Source organism: Carassius gibelio, chromosome B22, assembly GCF_023724105.1.
Source record: "Carassius gibelio isolate Cgi1373 ecotype wild population from Czech Republic chromosome B22, carGib1.2-hapl.c, whole genome shotgun sequence".
NCBI lineage: Eukaryota > Metazoa > Chordata > Actinopteri > Cypriniformes > Cyprinidae > Carassius > Carassius gibelio.
Genome location: NC_068417.1, coordinates 20,429,161 through 20,449,010, shown reverse-complemented (window position 1 = coordinate 20,449,010; position 19,850 = coordinate 20,429,161). Strand labels below are relative to the sequence as shown.

General features: G+C 38.8%; 1 protein-coding gene across 4 annotated transcripts in view; it reads right to left on the bottom strand.

Annotated features, from left to right (window-relative positions):
• LOC127986953 (CD48 antigen) overlaps nt 1-19,850 on the bottom strand; it is a 104,746-nt gene that overhangs the window by 44,451 nt on the left and 40,445 nt on the right. Inside the window, exons 1-3 of one of the 4 annotated variants that reach the window (XM_052589225.1) lie at nt 13,014-13,234; nt 12,475-12,807; nt 11,819-12,118 (exon numbers count right to left, since the gene is read on the bottom strand). The exons of 1 other annotated variant lie outside the window; for it this stretch is intronic. In XM_052589225.1, the coding sequence (XP_052445185.1) occupies nt 11,819-12,118; nt 12,475-12,807; nt 13,014-13,062 (682 nt within the window). In that variant the 5' untranslated portion in view covers nt 13,063-13,234. Of the gene's footprint in view, nt 1-6,751; nt 6,948-10,537; nt 10,661-11,818; nt 12,119-12,474; nt 12,808-13,013; nt 13,235-19,850 lie in introns of those variants that run through there. 2 more of the 4 variants (XR_008161000.1, XR_008161001.1) reach the window with 2 other exon arrangements.

Below are 19,850 nucleotides of genomic sequence, written 5' to 3'. Positions count from 1 at the left end.
GATCTATTATATTTATTTTAGAGATCTATAAAACATCTTCATCAGGGAGCAGAGCTGGGTAGAAACGGATTACATGTAATCTGGATTACGTAATCAGATTCCAAACCTCAAGTACTTGTAATAAGAGTAAACTACTTTTTAAAATACTTGTAATCAGACTACAGTTACTTTTTTATGGATTACATGATTACTGTGTCAGAATCACGCTCAGAAGAAATCAGCAAGATAATTAGAATATGGAGGGGAACGCAGCTTTTAATCACTGGATGTTCAGATGTTCAGACATCATTAAAAAAAAAATGTTAAAGACATGGCAAAATGTCACTATTCAGTGTAAACTCTGCCTACCATGGACTAATTTACACTGTGCAAGGTCAGGGAGGACGAGGAACAGGTCCTGTTGGTTGCGCCTTACTGGCCCACCCGGACCTGGTTTTCGGAACTCATGCTCCTCGTGACAGCCCCTCCCTGGCGCATCCCCCTGAGGAGAGACCTTCTCTCTCAGGGGCTTGGCACCATTTGGCACCCGCGTCCAGATCTCTGGAACCTCCATGTGTGGCTTCTAGACGGGACGCGGCAGACCTAAGTGATCTGCCCCCAGCGGTTGTAGACACTATCACTCAGGCTAGAGCCCCTTCTACGAGGCAGGCCTATGCTCTGAAGTGGAGTCTGTTCACGAATTGGTGTTCTTCTCACCGAGAAGACCCCCGGAGATGCCCGGTCAGAGTCGTGCTTTCTTTCCTGCAAGGTAGGCTGGAGCGTGGGCTGTCACCCTCCACCCTGAAGGTGTATGTGGCTGCCATTGCAGCACATCACGATGCAGTGGACGGCCGGTCCCTGGGGAGGCATGACCTGATCGTTAGGTTCCTGTGGGGTGCCAGAAGGTTACATCCTCCTAGGACACCCTTGATTCCCTCCTGGGACCTCTCTATTGTCCTGGCGGGACTTCAGAGGGGTCCCTTTGAGCCGCTGGATTCGGTCGAGCTGAAGTTCCTGTCTCTCAAGACAGCGCTCCTGATCGCGCTCACTTCCATCAAGAGGGTCGGGGACCTCCAAGCATTTTCGGTAAGTGAAGAGTGCCTTGTGTTCGGGCCGGCCTACTCTCACGTTGTCCTGAGACCCCGGCCTGGATACGTGCCCAAGGTTCCCACCACTCCCTTCCGAGACCAGGTGGTGAACCTGCAAGCGCTGCCCCTGGAGGAGGCAGATCCAGCCTTGTCGTTGCTGTGTCCCGTAAGAGCGCTTCACATATACGTGGACCGCACCCAGAGCTTCAGAAGCTCTGAGCAGCTCCTGGTCTGCTTTGGAGGTCAGCAGAAGGGGAAGGCTGTCTCTAAGCAGAGGTTGGCCCACTGGATAGTGGACGCCATCGCCTTGGCTTACCATTCCCAAGGCGAGCCGTGCCCCCTGGGGGTGAGGGCCCACTCCACACGGAGTGTGGCCTCCTCCTATGCGTTGGCGCACGGCGCCTCTCTGGCAGACATTTGTCGAGCTGCGGGCTGGGCGACACCTAACACCTTTGCGAGGTTTTACAACCTCCGTGTAGAACCAGTTTCCTCCCGTGTGTTGGGTAACAGGTAATTGGCGGGAAGGGCTGGCTGGGTGTCTCGCTTGCTGCGCCATTCCCCCTAACACGGGGATGTGAGCGCCTTCTTCTCCCAGTAGAGTTCCCCGGTTGGCGTACCCTGGTCGAGCATCCTCCAGCACCCTCGGCGTCAGACTTGGCGGAGCAGTCTGTCGCCAGGCCCAGTACTGGCGTTAGCATGCCCGGAGCCGGTCAGCCCCTGTACTGGGCTAGGTGTTCCCTACGGGTAATCCCATATGTGTATTTCTCCACGGTAAGGTTTCCTTCTTGGCAAACCCGTGTCTTCCCTTGACAGATCGCTCTGTCAGTCTCTTCTGGCAGCCGTTCCATCCCTACTCCAAGGTAGGACCTGCCTCAGAGACCCTTTCCATATGTAGTACTGCCCTCTGGGCCAGTCCATAGCGGTATATCCACATGTCACCTCCCTACGGGTAGGATGTGGTCTCCGTAGCGACCTTTTCCTAAAGTCTCGCTTCCCCATTGTCTTGCCAGCTGAAAGAACAAATAGGGAAGATTTGAAGCAATCTTTCTCTGAAGGTTGAAATCCCTTCCATTTACTTTATGTGGGCGGAACAGCAGCATGGCCTTCTCCAGCAGCGATGTACTCAGCCTTTGGCCCCTTTGGTACCAAGGTCAGTGAATTTGCGCTGGGGCTTTGGGAAGGTTACGACCTTAAGTGTAGCTTTTGTGGCACGCCAAGGCTTGTCAACAATTGCAGCGCCTCAGGGTTGTGACGAGGTTCAGGTTATGGCGTTTTCCATAGGACCCCATTTGTCGGTCGACATAACTCGTAGTGACCGACAGAGGGAACGGAGACGTTATGTCCCCATGCCACAACCTAGAACCATTCGCTGTTGCCGGGACACGTTCTTGGCTCCTGTCCACAATGTGAGTGTGAATGAGGGTGAATCCAGTGGTAATTGTGAAAGAACTTTTGAACTGAATGTTACTGAATCTGACCCAACACCTTCAACTTCACAACACTATTCAGCAGGGCTTAACTCTGAAAAACGAGAATGTTACGAGAACATCATGTAGTGAAGAGATTAGTCAGAAGGTTGAAGCTCCAATTGATGACATGGATAATCCCTTCACCATTTTGAGTGTGTTCTTGGTGTGCATTATGATTTGTCGAAGACAGAACAACAGAAATCTACAACCAAGTCCCAGTTATGAACAAGTTTGTTTATGTTCCAGTTCTAAAAACGCTTCCATCCATGTTTGAAAATAAGGAAGTAGTTAAAGTTTTTCAACAAGCAAGTCATTTCCATGAGGATATTTATTAAGACATTTGTGATGGAGAATACATCTTTTATAGTCCATAGTCTTTTTTCACATGAGAAACATGCACTGCAGCTTCAGCTGTACTATGATGCCTTGAGCTGCTAATCCATTATGATCTAAAAAGGGCATTCACAAACTTGGTTGCATTTATTTTATTTTGAGGAATCCTCCCCCAAAATGTAACTCTGTTTTTGATGAACATCCTTGTTGTTTCCTTGTTTCATTCCGAAGACTTGAACAATTTGATGGATTTGATGCTATACTTTAACCTCCCATTAATGACCTCATAAATGTAATTATCAATGAAGATTCGGGAGGAGCGCGTCAGATACTTAGCCTAATCATCACAGGTGGACCACAATCAAGTAATCAATCCCACAGTATAAATATTGCTGACTTACCTGAGGGGCACAGTTGTTCAGGTAAAAGGGGACAATTTGGCTCTTCATGGACTATTTGGATTTGTAGAGTCGTTCAGTGCATCATACTGTTGTAGATTTTGTCTCACTGTGAAAAGTGACTTTCAGACGGTGTTCACTGAAGATGACCCAAATTTGATTCTTCGTTCAAATGATTTACATGCAATTCATTGTAATGCCTTACTTGAAAATCCAGAGACCTCAGCTTTTGGGGTAAAAAAAAAAGTTTGCTTAATACATTGCAGTCCTTCAAAATCTCTGAGAATTATGCAGGTGACATAATGCATGATTTGTTAGAAGGTGTGGTGCAATATGAAATGAAACCTGTTTATCAGCATTTAGTAAAGAATGTGTTGTCTGTTAAAGAGTAAAGTGAACAAGAACAACATTTTAAATTACGGTTACCTCGAAAGAAAAAACAGGCCAAATGGGTTTAAAATGTATGACAGTAAAGATCTCGGTTTGAATGCAGTTCACATCAAATATCAAAAACAATAATATTATGCTGCTGTATGTAAGTTATTAACCTGTGGTGGTTAATGAAATTCTGTCATACAGAAAGGGAGCTGTAAAAAGGACTACTTAACTGTGATGTAAAACATAGTTGATTACAGGTGGGGTTAGGTATGACCTTCAGTACAAACCACAGTTGCCTATCAACCTTTTTCGGAAATAATCCTATGGGGGAGACTTCCTGATCATTAACCATTGTAAATAACAAGGAGAATAACAACATGGAGAAAACCAGAGTGTTTGTAATTGACATTTAAATGACATTTAAATTTAAATGCATAAAAGATGCACCAATTTTCAATATCAAGCAGTAAAACAAAATTTTTTGTACAGCTAAAAATAGCTGGACACAGATAAGACAGGAAGCCAGACCCATAGAATTTACTAAAGACCACATCCATTTTTACCACAACAAAAATGTGGATAGTCCTACCCATTTCTGAACCTATCTCGACAGGTTCCCATCTAAAGTCCCCGCCAAAAGAAAAAAAGATAAAAGCCAAAGGTGTGGAAACAAGTCCTGTCAAGACAGGAAAACAATAACTGTTAAAGGGATATATTAAAACAACCACCAGGTCTAAATGTGTTAACTTTATGTAAGAACTGAGAAAGTAAGTACGGACTAGGAAAATCCATTACAACGGCGAAAAGACAGTAAAGAGAGAAGCTGGACAGTTTCTACTCTAATGCTGATGCCGGGTGGATGTGGCAAGGCATGCCGCACATCACAGACTACAGGACGACCATGAGCACTACTATCAGCTCCACAGACAGCCTACTGGATTACCTCAACACCTTCTACGCCTGCTTCGAGACCTCCAGCATCAACACAGAGAGGAGGCACACACACTCAGACCACTCACCCCCTCCCCACCTCCTACTATCTCACCAGCTGCGGTACCAAAGAGCTGAGGAAAATCAACCCCTGCAAAGCAGCAGGGCAAGACAACATCCCTGGATGGGCCCTCAGAGTTTGTGCTATGGAACTGGCTGATATACTCACTTCCATCTTCCTCAGTCAGAGCATCCTCTCCACCTGCTTCAAGACCACAAACATTGTCCCCCTTCCCAAGTACTGTAGAGTCCCCTAACCTGCATGAATGACTACAGGTCAGTAGCACTCACTCCGATCAATATGAAGTGTTTGAGAGAGTGTTGCTGACATTCAGAGCAATATGCCGTATGACACACTGGACCCACTGCAGTATGCATAGGTTCACCTTAGACGCCATTACTGCTGCCCTCCATATTTCCCTTTCTCACCTGGAAGATAAGGACATTTACATCAGGATGTTCTTTATTGATTATAGCTTCGCCTTCAGTATGGTCATCCCTCACAAACTCACCCAAAAACTGATTGTACTTGGACTACACCCCACACTCTGTGACTGGCTCCTAGACTTCCCGACTGGCAGACCACAGTCTGTTAGGATTGGAAATAGGACCTCAGACACCGTCATTACACCGTCATTATAAACATTGGCACCCTTGTGGGGTGCCAATGTTTGAGAACACTGACGGTGTTCTCAGTCCCATCCTCTACACACTGTTCACACATGACTGTGTTGCCTCCAACAAGGACAACATTATACTAAGGTTCGCTGATGACACCGCAGTGATAGAACAGGTCACTGGTGGGGATGAAGCAGCTTACAGGAGGGAGTCTTCTGAAATAGTGTGACAACAAGAACCTCACCCTCAACACAGACAAGACAAAGGAGATGATAGTGCACTTGAGGAAAAAGAGGAGAACTCACCAAACACCGCTTATCCGAGAGCTTAAAGTGGACAGGTTAAGCAGCTTTAGATACCTGGGGGTTCACATCAGCAAGGATTTCACTTGAACACTCAAAACCCAGCTGGTTAAGAAGGCACATCAGCGGCTGTACATCCTGAGGAGGCTGAGGAAGTTTGGCATGTCACCTAAGATCCTCCACCACTTCTACTGCGGTGTAGTTGAGAGTATCTTGACCAGCTGCATCACTGTGTGGTATGGCAGCACTAAATTGAGGGACCACAAATATCTGCAGAGAGTGGTGAAGACTGCTGCGAAGATCATCAGGCCATTTACCACCACAGAGTCCACAGAAGAGCTGCATCCATCATTAAAGACCCCAACACAGACTGTTAACACTCCTACCCTCAGGACGGAGGTATAGAAGTGTAAATTGCAGGATTTCAGATTAAGGAACTCCTTCTTCCCCTCAGCTATAAGACTCTTAAACAGGTAGCTAGTTAATGGACTTATCTATCTCAGAGAACAATTGTTTCAAATTGTTTTATCTCATTGAACATTTGTAATGTTATTGCTGTTATTACTACCATTGTATATTTGTTAATATTACTCATGTAGCCTCATCTCAATTTGCAGATCTGTTACTGTTACTGCTGCTATTGTTATCATGTAGTTGAACTCAATCTGCACATTACTGCACTTTTGTTTTTTTGCACATAAGTTATTACTGTACATTCCCATACTGTATATAGATCTCATATACATAGTCTATATTTATATTGTTCACATTCTATATTCCTACTCTATCCTTGCATACATAGATATACATAGTCTTTATTATACACAATATACATAGTCTATACTTATATTTTCATAGTCTACATTCCTACTACTGCAGCATAGTTTTATTCTTATGTTCCTTACATTGTATGTGTGTATAGTTTGGATAGTGTACAGTTTGTGTATATGTGTGAGTGTATAGTTTTGCACTGTCTTTACATTCATTGTGGATAGCAAAGTAAGAATTTCATTGCTCAGGGAAACTTGTTTTCCTCACTGGGTGTTTGATAATGAACAATCCTTGAATTCAATTTAACTATGTGTGTGGCTTGTAATGCTAAATGCTTTCAGAGACTAGATTTGCTTTATGTTCCAGAATATATTCTGAATTGTGATGAAATATATATAAAAAAAACATAACTACTTAAAACTGCATAAAGCACAACAAACATACATTTAATTCAGTGCAATATTCATGAAATAATGCTGAAATATAAAATACACAAACACTGAAACTTGAAGGCAGCTGTAGAGCATGAACTCAAGAGATCAAGTCAAGACAAGTTAACTCTGTTGTGTAGGCAGTTCTTTTGCATTATGAAGCTGTTACAGAATCCACTCGTTCTCAGACCTTTTTAAGATCGATTAGTTGGATTGTCTCAAAGTGACAAAAGGAAGTCTCTGAAATTCATGGATCCTTGTACAGTTATCTGTCAGTGATGGTCTTCAGAAACTCAGCTGAAAGTCAGATTTTCTTTGATGTTTGATGAATAACAATGAAATGGCAGTGAGGAAATAAATAACTAAACAATACTAAATGTGTATACTTCAGTGATTCACAAACTGGTTTCATTTGAGGACCCAAGTTTTACATCAGACATTTGACCAAGATTGCTAATAATACTAAAGTGACAGTAACACTACTAAAATCAGATCTCATGCTGAAAGTGATTAATATTACAATGAGCTGCAAAAAAATTGTTAACATGAAGTAGGCTGAATATGATCACCATCTTAGTTTCTTAATCCTTCCATTTTCCAAAACACTTTTGATTTGATTTCACTTTTACATTCTGCATTTGAATATCTGCATGCAACATTGCATCCCTCACATATATCCAACAATACTGGTCTCATGAACCAGTGAATCACAAAACTGAAAAAAGTAAATCTTTCTGAGATTAACAAAATTCAGACAGACAATTTGTCACATTATTAAACTGAGTAACAGATTTGAAAGTAAGACCCTTAGCTCTCAAACTGACATTTTGCCTGAAATTCCAAAATTTCAAGAACAGCAAACAACCACTCTAGAAAACCAAAACAAGACATTCATTCATCCCTTCAACTCTTATCCTTGCCGCTGTTGGTTACAGAGTCATGTGAATATCATCACAAGACTACTTTACTACTACTAAAAAAAAATTAAAAAAAATTAAGTTGTTTTATGCAACTTCAATTCAAATAATTAGACATGCTAAAACACAGACTCTGGTAACAATAAAAAATATGGTGAGAATTAATATTTTATTATATTTTTATAAATTTTATATTTTTGATTAATAAACTTAAATGTAACTATTAATAAGGAGTAAAGAAATAACATTAATAAATCAACTAAAAACGAAAAAAAAAACCAGATTTAAAAATAAAATAAAATAAAATGGAATTTAGGAAAAAAAAATAAAACGGATTTCATAGAGCCCTAAACAAACTGTAAAAGCGAGCAGTATCTCACAATCACAGACAGAGCAGTTTGTGATAAAACAAGTCTTCATGCAACTAGTCAATCTGCAACAAATATGACATGATCTGCACACACATGCATGAATGATCATGTTGTCATACAGCAAATATACACACAAGTACAGTAAAGCAGCAATGAGACAACAACAAGAACGTTTCCCTCTTGATGTCTATTTCAAAGGGAACAGAACAAGTGTCACTATACAAAATAATATAAATATAATACAACTTGATCTATTATATTTATTTTAGAGATCTATAAAACATCTTCATCAGGGAGCAGAGCTGGGTAGAAACGGATTACATGTAATCTGGATTACGTAATCAGATTCCAAACCTCAAGTACTTGTAATAAGAGTAAACTACTTTTTAAAATACTTGTAATCAGACTACAGTTACTTTTTTATGGATTACATGATTACATATTATTTACACAATGGTAATAAGTCGTTGACAAATCATTAATTCTCCTAAATTTCTTTTTTTTTACGTTTATATTTTTTCCAAATAAACCTGCCGCTTATATACGTTCGTGATTCTTTGAGTTTTTCCGGAGGAGGGGGGGGGGGGGGGGGGCTGTGTCAGAATCACGCTCAGAAGAAATCAGCAAGATAATTAGAATATGGAGGGGAACGCAGCTTTTAATCACTGGATGTTCAGATGTTCAGACATCATTAAAAAAAAAATGTTAAAGACATGGCAAAATGTCACTATTCAGTGTAAACTCTGCCTACCATGGATTAATTTACTGTCAATGAAAATATTTGACCTGGAAATGGTCTTTATATATAAGCCAGGGCTCGACATTAACGCTTGTCTGTGGATTTTGTGAAGGGACAAGTGAAAGAGAATTTTACTTGCCCGACCGGACAAGTAACCTGATCAAAATTTTAATAACAAAAAATAACTAGGGCATCACCGAAACTTTGAAGAGAATGATTATGATTTTATTACTTTCAGTGTAAACGGTGACTAATAAAAGATAGTGTACTATTGTATTAAGGTCGAGTCAGTTGAGGCTCGTGCAGTCTGTCTGACTCGCGGAGAAATCAAAACTATAAGAACAGCACACACAAAGAAACAAACATTGCGATAAAAAAATAATAAATATTCTGTATAATATGTGCGACATCACACGACCAGGATTGATGTTTTTCCGACTTTCAGCTCGATTCAAATGTGATATTGATTTTATACATCAGTTAAATAAACAAGTAATATTAACAGACATTGTGGATTTTTACTTCATTTCAAACAAAAATAATTCTAAGCAAAGCCAAAGCAGAACAGTCGCGCATGTCTAAAAAGTAAAACATTAATCTGATAACATAATTTATTCATATGGCAGATGGAGTTTGTTGATACTGATTTCATAATAATAATAATAATAATAATAATAATAACAACAACGTTAATGTCTTATTATTCTAACGTAATGCATTGGTCACATGTGAGAATTCAACATAAATGTAGACATCTACATTTAATCAGTTTAGGAAAATATTTTCCTTTATAAATGAAAGTGTAACAGCAATCAATTTAAGGCAAATATCAAAAAATATGCTGATTAAATTAATACATGATAGAGCACTGATGAGACCATTTCAGAATAAATTACATTTGTGCCAAAAAACAAACATTTTTTTTTTTTTCCTGGACAAGTATACTTTTTTACTCGGACAAGTGAATGATTGATTTACTTTTTTGAAGGAGGAGCTCATGTAAAAGCTTAATGTGGAGCCCTGTATTAGCAATGTTATTGCTGTGAGTTTCATCTTCTTTAATATTCATTTTTGTAATGTTGTTATTGTTTGTCTTTTCCTCGTTGTTACTTTGCACTTAAAATGGTTTGAGATGGATAGAAATGTCATCGCTGAGTGAGTTTAGTCTTTTTCAAAATTCACGTTCGCAGTGTAGCTATATTGTTTGATGTTTTTTTCATTGATACAGTCTTATTCACTTTTAGTGAAGTTTTTAGTTTAGATTTTACATTAAATATTTTACCTAGTAGTGATATTGCTGTGGATTTCAATAGAGGTTTTCAATATTGGTTTTCAAAATGTACTTAATTATAAGTAAATATGCTTTAAAATCATAAGATGTGATTTTTTTTTTTCAGTGTTACTAGAAAACTCTAACAGCAAGGTAAATTAGTGTTAGTATTTTCTAAGTATTAACTCTCTATATATTGCACTTGACACATAAGATATTGTGTTTTTTTTTTTTTTTTTTTTTTTTTGCTGAATATTTTATATATTTAAATATATTTTTTAAAAAGTACAAGATTAGGCTAACTGAATATATGTGATATCAAATAAGGGTTAGCACAAATGTAATCTAAATGTAATCCAAAAATAATCAGATTACGTAAACAAAAATGTGTAATCTAAGAGATTATATTACTGACAACAAATTTATTCATGTAATCTGTAATCAGTAACTGATTACAATTCATAAGTAATCTACCCAGCTCTGTCAGGGAGTAAATATGAACAGTGAAGAAAAACTAAAATGATTAAATTGTTGAAAAGTCTCCATGATTTGTTAATGTTTGACAAGTTCAAACAGCAGGTGTTTGATGTAACATTACACAGGAACCTACTGGAGATTTTACTAATTCACATTAAAGAAAAAATAAAGATTCATCATTATTTGTGAATCACAGGTAGAACAGGTTTACTGTTAACTGACAAACTGAAGCCTTTTCAGTCTGTTGCTACTAAAATCCACGGGATTTATTTGTCACATAATCCATATTTGTAAAGATTTGCACACAGTTAGTAAAGAGTGTAGCTTAATTCACTGTTCATTAGAAAGAGTTTTCCATCATGCAGTGCCTGATGCATGGTGCATGTGAAACATAACATATCACTTAAATGATTTACAAGCTTTAAAACCAGATTCATCTATAATTCAGCTTGAAATAAAACAGAATTTCTGCTAGTTTACAGTAAGAATTGAGTATTAATAATCTATCAGTTCACTAGCGCTAAACTTTCCACAGGTAGACTGTGAGACACAATGCACACAGCAATGTATACATAATCTATGTCTTCATTTTCAACTGTTTTAATAATAACCACAGTTTAACTAAAAACATTATACATGAAATGATGGTCATATGATAAAACACTTTTCCAACACAAAGATGAATATATGCAGTCGGAGTAATACTTGCCAGGTTGTGCAGTTTGTTTATGGTTCTTGATGTGACAAAACAGAATCACGCCCAAAAAAACAGCCAGCAACAATAAACCAACTACCAGTGGTATGAAATAGGAGCGGAGAGGTTCTGTAATAAAAAAGAGAAAACAATACTTAGTTTAAAGCAAATCTGGAAGACATTTGTCTAATAGTGTCTAAAATTAGAATTCACAACTTAATACTCTTAATACTGTTTTTTTTTTTCATTTGTTCTTATTAATAACAACAAAGATAAAATAAAAATAGCTATATTGTGAGTATTAATCTAGTAATAATTATTGAGAAATGAAATGGTGGGAAATAATTAATTTTGCTAGACAATTTTGTTTTGGAACCTTCAGAAAATTTGGAAAAATGGAATTTGCTGACTTTATCGACTTACTAGCATAGCTCAGTAATTTTTTTTCCAATTCTTATATATCATTTTTAATGTCTTCATTCAATTCAATTTTTGAATTTTTGAATTTTGTTTTTTCATTTTTACTCATTTAGCCAGCACAGGTCACATATTTATATCAGTACAGGTGATGAGATTAATCACAGCTGATGTACCTGGACACGTGTGACAGAGTTGAGTGATGTCCAGATGTGTGGTCTGGTTTGTGATGGGATTGTTGATCACACAGCTGTAGATGTTGTTCTCCTGATATTCCACCTCCAGAGGAAGAGAGAGACTGATGCTGAGATCAGACACACTGATGCTGGACAATAAACTGTTTCCTTTGTACCAGGAGAGAGTCACAGCTCTCACATTCACCACTGAACACAGCAGTGAACAATTAGACACTGATGATGATGATGATGAAGAACAGTTTGAGGAGTTACTGGTGATGATAGGAGAGGGAAGAGGAGCTGGAAAACAATATAGAAAGAACAAGTAAAAGTAAGTGTTATCTCAGTATTTTCAATAAATTACAAAATAATAAAAATAATAATAATAATAACATGGTGCAGTTGTTTTCTTGCAAATCTAATCCAAAAGAAACCAAAGTTTTAAATGCAAGGCTGAGAACGAAATGAATGCTTGAACAGTATCTACTCCGAGACATTGATTGATCATTTTAGCAGCTGAATTATTATCTCAAAATATGGTTTGTAATTTGATAGTTTCTGGCATTTGAATTAACATTTAGAAACTTTTATATAACATACTGAGTTCAGAATTAAACCTTAATGAACAAATCTAGCATTAGTGACAGTTTACTCACCGTACACAGTAACACTGAAGCTCTTCAGTGAGGTTTTTCCGCTGATGACAGTCAGTTCATAAAGTCCATTGTGTTCAGATCTGATGTTTCTGATGGTCAGAGATCCAGTTTGATTGTCCATCTGGAGTTTGTCTCTGAATCTTCCATCATTACTGACAAAAAATATATTTATTTGGTCTCTTTTTATGATTTCAGCTATTCGAGTGTTTTGAGGTCCAAATGTCCACAGTAGCTGATCATCTCTCTGTATTTTAACATCAGTGTTTAGAGAGACAGTATCTCCCTCCAGCACTGACACTGACTTCACTTCATCTGTTTTAACATCAAACACACCTGAAACACATTCAAGCAAAGGAAAAATTATAAACAAACAAGGATAAAAGGGGTTTAAAATAATGAATATAAAAATTGGAATATAGTAACAGTACACACTCACACACATAAAATATTATTTGCATGGTCATACTGTATTTACACTAGGTACATATTTGCGGGCTTTTCCAGTCAAGACCGCCCAACATGAAATGCAGCCAGCTTACCATTTGTGATAAGAATCCATAGACAGATGAAAGCAGCATCTGAATGCATATTAAAAGATGTCCAAAAGATTTCTGATAATTAATGGCCTCATAGCTCCGTTCAAAACGTGCTCAAAATGGCAGCTGCACGAGCGTAAGTCTGCTCTGCTCAAACGGAAAAATGTGGATTGTCCTACCCATTTCTGAACCTATCTAGACAGGTTCCCATCTACAGTCCCTGCCAAAAGAAAAAAAGAGAAAAGCCAAAGGTGTGGAAACATGTCCTGTCGAGACAGGAAAACAATAACTGTTAAAGGGATATATTAAAACAACCACCAGGTCTAAATGTATTAACTTTATGTAAGAATTCAGTGTAATTATTTTTGTTTCTTGTAATGCTAAATGTGTTCATAAACTTGATTTGGTTTATGTTCCAGAATATATTCTGAAAATAGATTAAAAATTAGAAACTTTAAGGCAGCTGTAGAGCATGAACTCAAGAGATCAAGTCAAGACAAGTTAACTCTGTTGTGTAGGCAGTTCTTTTGCATTATGAAGCTGTTACTGAATCCACTCATTCCCAGACCTTTTTAAGATCGATTAGTTGGATTGTCTCAAAGTGTCAAAAGGAAGTCTCTGAAATTCATGGATCCTTGTACAGTTATCTGTCAGTGATGGTCTTCAGAAACCAGTAAATTTCCACAACCAAAAACTATTAAAAAGATGGGTGTAACTTTGTATTGATTTGATGTACTATTGATGAACTGTTGGTGTTTTATTTATCAGATACGTACTCCATACCAATCGGTGGCGGTAATGCACCAATTCGTTCCCAGTAAAAAACAAAAGAAGAAGAAAAAGTAGCGTTTCTGAAGGGTCGTTTCCAGGGGGGGCAGGGTTTCATATTTTATCATAGATAGTTAAAGAAATGGACACAGAGACCCCATTAGATTAAACGGGGACAAGTGAAGTCAATTAGAAGCAAAACTTCCTGGGGGTCGGGCGTACTGCGCAGACTCAAACTGAGCTTGATTACGTAGATGTCACGTGAGCAACCTGTAATTCTTCTAATCGCTGTACAAAAAGATATCTGGATCACCCACCGAATCTTTCAGAGAAGGCGAGCGTGAACAGGAGCAAATTTTGGTAAGTATTCTGATTAAGTATCTCCCTTGACTTTATGCCTCCATGTCACCCCGATAGCCTCATAGACAGTAAAAGATTGCCTGCGAGCTTCTCCTCCTGTCCATACAGTAATTTCTTTACTGTGTGACAGAGAGTCGAGTGGTTATGACGCAATCGTTAGCCTATTTTTTACAAAAACTGCTTCTACGGGAACATAACGAAAGATACAAGGTAATGAAGCCTTTTATACATTTTCGTGTTTCTTTAGAAATAAATAATGGACAAATGGAGTCTTTAAATGTCTCAGATGTAAAGTTATTCGCTGTCAAAGTGATGCCAAAATGAATGGGAGTCAGTGGAATGCGAACAGCAGGTGGGGGTCCGCTAGCCAATGGTGGCGCCCAGGGGTTCTTCAATAAAATACAGGGGGCCAGGGTTTCATATTTTATTGAAGCACCCCTGGGCGCCGCCATTGGCTAGCAGACCCCCACCTGCTAAATTACCGTATGGACAGGAGGAGAAGCTCGCAGACAATCGTTTACTGTCTGTGAGGCTATCGGGGGGACGTGAAGGCATAAAGTCAAGGGAGATAATTAATCAGAATACTTACCAAAATCTGCTCCTGTTCACACTTGCCTTGTCTGGAAGATTTGGTGGGTGATTCAGATTTCTCTTGGCACAGTGATTAGAAGATTTACAGGTTGCTCACATGACATCTACATCATCAAGCTCGGTTTGAGTCTGCGCCGTACGCCCGACCCCCAGGAAGTGCATGTTTTTTTTTTTTTTTTGCATTTCTCTCTTTTGCAAAAGCAAAACAAAACAAAATAGGCTAACATAAACACAACTGTAAGTCCTCACAGACTGAAAGATTCATATTATTCGTACGATAAAAGAAAAATAAACCACCATAAAAGGCATTAATCCAAATAAAATAAGAATAAAAAATAAAAATATATTCATGCAACCATCAACAATATAGGGGATTAAACAAAATCACACTTATTAATCAAATCACATAATTTCTAGGCCTAATAACATCTCATAATTTTCAGGACCTTTGTATACATGTCAAGCTCTTTTATAAAAACATAAAATTGGGGTGCTGTTTTCAGAACTTTACATTTGTGAATAAAGTATTTTAATATGAGAAGTAAACGATTTACAACAAAGTCTAAAACGAGAAACTGAGTCAATAGTTCAGAGAAGGTTGGTCTAGCATAAATAGCTGACGGGCGACGAGCTGATTGGTTGAGGCGTGGCCTTGTTCCCGAACTTTAGTTAACTTCATTAACTCCATTTCACTAACAACAGGCCACACCACAACTATGCAGATAAAAGTTTATTAGGATCAAATCAAGGTTAGAGGAAATAGGATGAGAAAGGGTGTTATGATCCCTCTGAACTGGCTGACCAGGGTGTCTTGTTAGGGAGACTCAGAGTGGGGGCATCGTCTCTGTAGATAATACGATAGGTTACTAGAAGACCCCCAAAGGTTTGAATGAACTGATGTGGGCTTGGGCTTGATAGAGATTGTTGAGACTGTTGCGGATGTAAAGACGATATGCTTCCGATGACCAGCGGCCCATGATTCTCATGGTTTCGTCCGAGATGCCTGTGCTGGTGGCCGTTGTGGCTGCTCCGATCCGAAAGGAGTGTATTGAGTAGTGTTCGGGAGATATGCCTGAGGTGCTGAGAACCTTTTGAAAGTGCTTGTTAAACCAAGATCTTGTGGCCATTTTCCCCTTTTCGTTAAGAAAGAGAGGTTTTTGAGGAGACAAATTATTGGCATATCTAGAAGCAACATACTCCAAAAGTGGCTCAAAAGGGCTGATGAAAGAGTTGAAGCGAAATATGTAGATGGGAAATGACTCTCCGTATTGGACGGTTTTGCTTTTCTTCAGAGTTAATATGAGAGATTCTGGAGCATGAGCTGAGATGTCGGAGAGGCTGGGATGAATGACTGGATTGAAAGCATAAGTCGAAGGGGCAATTTCTGAGCTCCTCAAGAAGCCAAAGAATCTGAGAAGAAACATGCACTCTAATGTTCGGTCTATTGAAGGACTTGAGTAGCCGGAGCATAATGTGAGGATACATCGGCTCAGAAGATCAGCGGTTAATGGCAAGCGATTAGCTTTGGTGGCTGGTTCTTGTTTCTGTAGCCCTTTAATTGGCATGGAAACGTGGGAATGGGAAATTGAGTGGCATTGCTCGGCGTTTGCAAGTTTGTGGATGAAGTTGATTCCTGATAAGTAAGACTTGATGGTGGAGGTTCTGATTTTTTTATTTAAATAAGCATGCGAGACAAAGATGCAGATTGACCAAGCGTCTATTACAGGAAATGGAAGTTGGTAGTAGGAGTGGTAAGCCTTAAAGCAGTTCCATCCGGTTAGGTAGGTGGAGAGAGTCCTATGGGCGAGACCGTTGAGGATAGCTTCTCGCGAAGCACGTGAAAGGTCTTCCAGGTGTGGATTTAGTTGAAGATTGTAGCTGAAAATGGTGGGACTGGCGTGGGATGGATGTCTGACTCTGGAGCCAAGATTCTGATCTTCTGAAAAGAAAAACGAGACAAAGAATCAGCTATGTTATTGCAGTAGCCCGGAATGTGGGCGGCTCGTATTACGAACTGGTGTTGAGAACACTGTAAAACCCGACAAGTTAACTTAACTCAAACCGTTTGAGTAAACCGATTGCCTTGACTGTAATACCCGACAAGTAAACTTAACTCAAACGGTTTGAGTAAAGAGATATCCTTAAGTTATGTTAACTCAAACCATTTGAGGAAACCGATTGCCTTAAACCATTTAAGTTGAAAAAAAACTAACAGTTATGAGTACTCTGAACTTAATTCAGTTGAGTTCACTGAAAGAAGATATACATTGCAATTAAGTGATTAACTGAGAGATAATTGTTAATTAGTGATGAACAGCTGCTGTTAACAAACATAATTATTGAAGAAAAGAGAAACACAAGAACTACTACAACTGACTTCAGACACAGCCAAAAGCACTATTCGGACGGGACTAGTTTTCTAAACTACGTTTGAGTTTCGATTCTTACCACCTGACATCTGTGATTTTCATGTACCAATTCAGACGGGACTAGTATCTCCGTGTTTGTTACAGAGGTGGGAGGGTCTGATTTGATCACGCACTCTGTATGCGTGCATTGCATTCATTCAGAATGATTGCCTTAGTATTATTACACAATAAATACTAAATGGCTAGTATACCAAAACCATGTTAATGTGTGGTTCCTTTAGTTTAACTTGTTTTCCTTTTTTTATTAAATGTAATTAAAACATTATGTAACTGAGTACATAAATGAACATGACTAATCTTACCTGATGCTGATATTACCGGTATTAACATTATTATATTGCAGGTATTAACAGTTTACGCGATCTTGCTCTTGATTTTATTATTTGTACTCTTTTTTTTATTATTATTTATTTGCCGCTAAGCAAATATATCAAACATCCGCGCGGTAAGAGCATCTACGGTAATTCACGTTGGCCAAAACACACAAGGAAACGCGTTGTGAAATAAAATATCACCGGCAATCAAGAGTTTGCTGAAAAACGGTAGGTAATTTGCTCTGGAATTATCACAGAGGTTGTGTGAGGAAAAACACAGACGTGACAGATTCGGACGGGATTAAAATCACCAAGTACGTCTGTGAAACGCAGATTTCTCTAACGACCCCCTGTAAAACTAGTCCCGTCCGAATAGGGCTTTAGATGAAATCAACTGAAATAAAATACATGAAATCTCTCAAGATCTGATTAAACAATCCACAAACAGCATCACCAGCTCCACTTATTAATAACCAGACTGACTTTATTTCTGTCAGACGTCTACAGAAGATCTTATTGAGAATGAACTAAGGTTTAGATTAGGGCTGCACGATTAATCGCATGCGATTGTCATGCGTGTCTCATCAGTAAAGATGGTTCTGTGATTAGCGGTAAATGTCCATCAGCTGCTTTCAAATGGAGCCGCACCTAATATACAGAGCCGTAGATCGTTGACAAGCTACGCAATATCGCGTTCATAACCGCATGCGATTAATCTGCGATTATGAACGTGATATTGCACAGCTTGTCAGTGAATTACGGCTTCCCATCACACTAGATGTGGACTGACATTGCTCAGAAGTCAGATGTTGGTTGAAAGTGAAAACCCAACCTCTGTTTGGTGTCAAACTCTAGCGTAAATACTCCAAAAACATGACAATCTTCACTTATTATAAACAAGATTTATTTCTGTCATAAATGTAAAAAAGTTCTTATTGAGATTAACAGAGATGTTGATGGTTTATTGAAAATTATAGTTTAGTTTGATGTCACCATTATGCTGATCAGTACTTAGGAAGTATGAGTCTTTTCAGTGTTAGCGTTCATTTAGCTGCTGTAATTATACCTGTTACAGCAAAAACATTGAGAAAAAGATGTCATTCGATAATGTTGGTTACTGGCTGATATTAAAAATGTCTTAATGTAACAATCTGATCAACTGATATTACCAGGAGTCTGTTCTACGCTATTAATTTAATATTAGTGACTATAGCAGATGTGTTGCAATACACAGGGTCCTGACAATTTATGTTATTTTATTTTTATCTGATCTTTTTAAACTACATTGTTTTAGAATCACTTCAAACCATAGGATGCTTAGACATACAGAGACCTTAAGAATTAGTGTAAGAATCTCAACAATGGTGACATGCTTCATGCCGCAATGCATTCTGGGTGCTATGGATGAGTTTTGCATGATGTACCCAGAATACATTGCAGCATAAAGCATGTCACCATTGCTGAGATTCATACACTGAATCTTGATGTTTGTGTGACAATTTTTTTTTTTAATTTTTGAAATTATCTGCTTTAAATTCAATTGGGTGTCAGGTTGTTGACCATTGAGTCACTTTAATAAATAATACTTAACTAACACCACACAGTAGCTTGGGTGAAAACAAGTAATCAGACATATCAATCATCAGCAAGCAAACAGCACCATTGAACCACATATTCGTTTGCTGTTTTAGCCACAATAAAGATGACAGCAGCTAAAAAAACAACACCGTCAAGTCAAGTGTCAAATTGCACAACTAAAGCCAACACTTACCAGCATTATGGTGACATCAAACCAAGCTATTACTTTTAAACAGACATCAACATCCACATCTAAACATCCACTTAAATATTAATTAGAATGTAATGGAATAATGTTCTAATAATGTTATTGATAAACATTTGTAGAATGTTTTTAGAGAACGTTATCCTATCTTTTGAGAGAACATTCTGGGAACAAAAATAAAACTACCCGCTAAAAACATTGTTAGAACAATCCATGGGAATGTTCTTAGAACATTTTAGAACAAAGAAAATTCTAGCTGGGAAGTGCCGCTCCATTTGAAACCAGGTGGTGGACATTTACTGCTAATCACAGAACCAGCTTTACTGACAAAGACACGCATGACAATCGCATGCGATTAATCGTGCAGCCCTACTTGCCAGGTGGGTTTGGTCGAGGATTACCTGTGGATGGTTGTCGATGCTGTTGGCGAGGAGAGCGGTCGCGCCACTTCCGTGCCCGAGAGATCCATAGCGATCGCGGACAGAATCCCTCGAGGGTGGCGGAGAGCGGGCGTGTGATCGAGCCCGGGCCAGCGAAATCCCAGATGGGGAACCTGCGCGAGATGGCTCGCGGGACCGAGGGATTCGAATGGCGG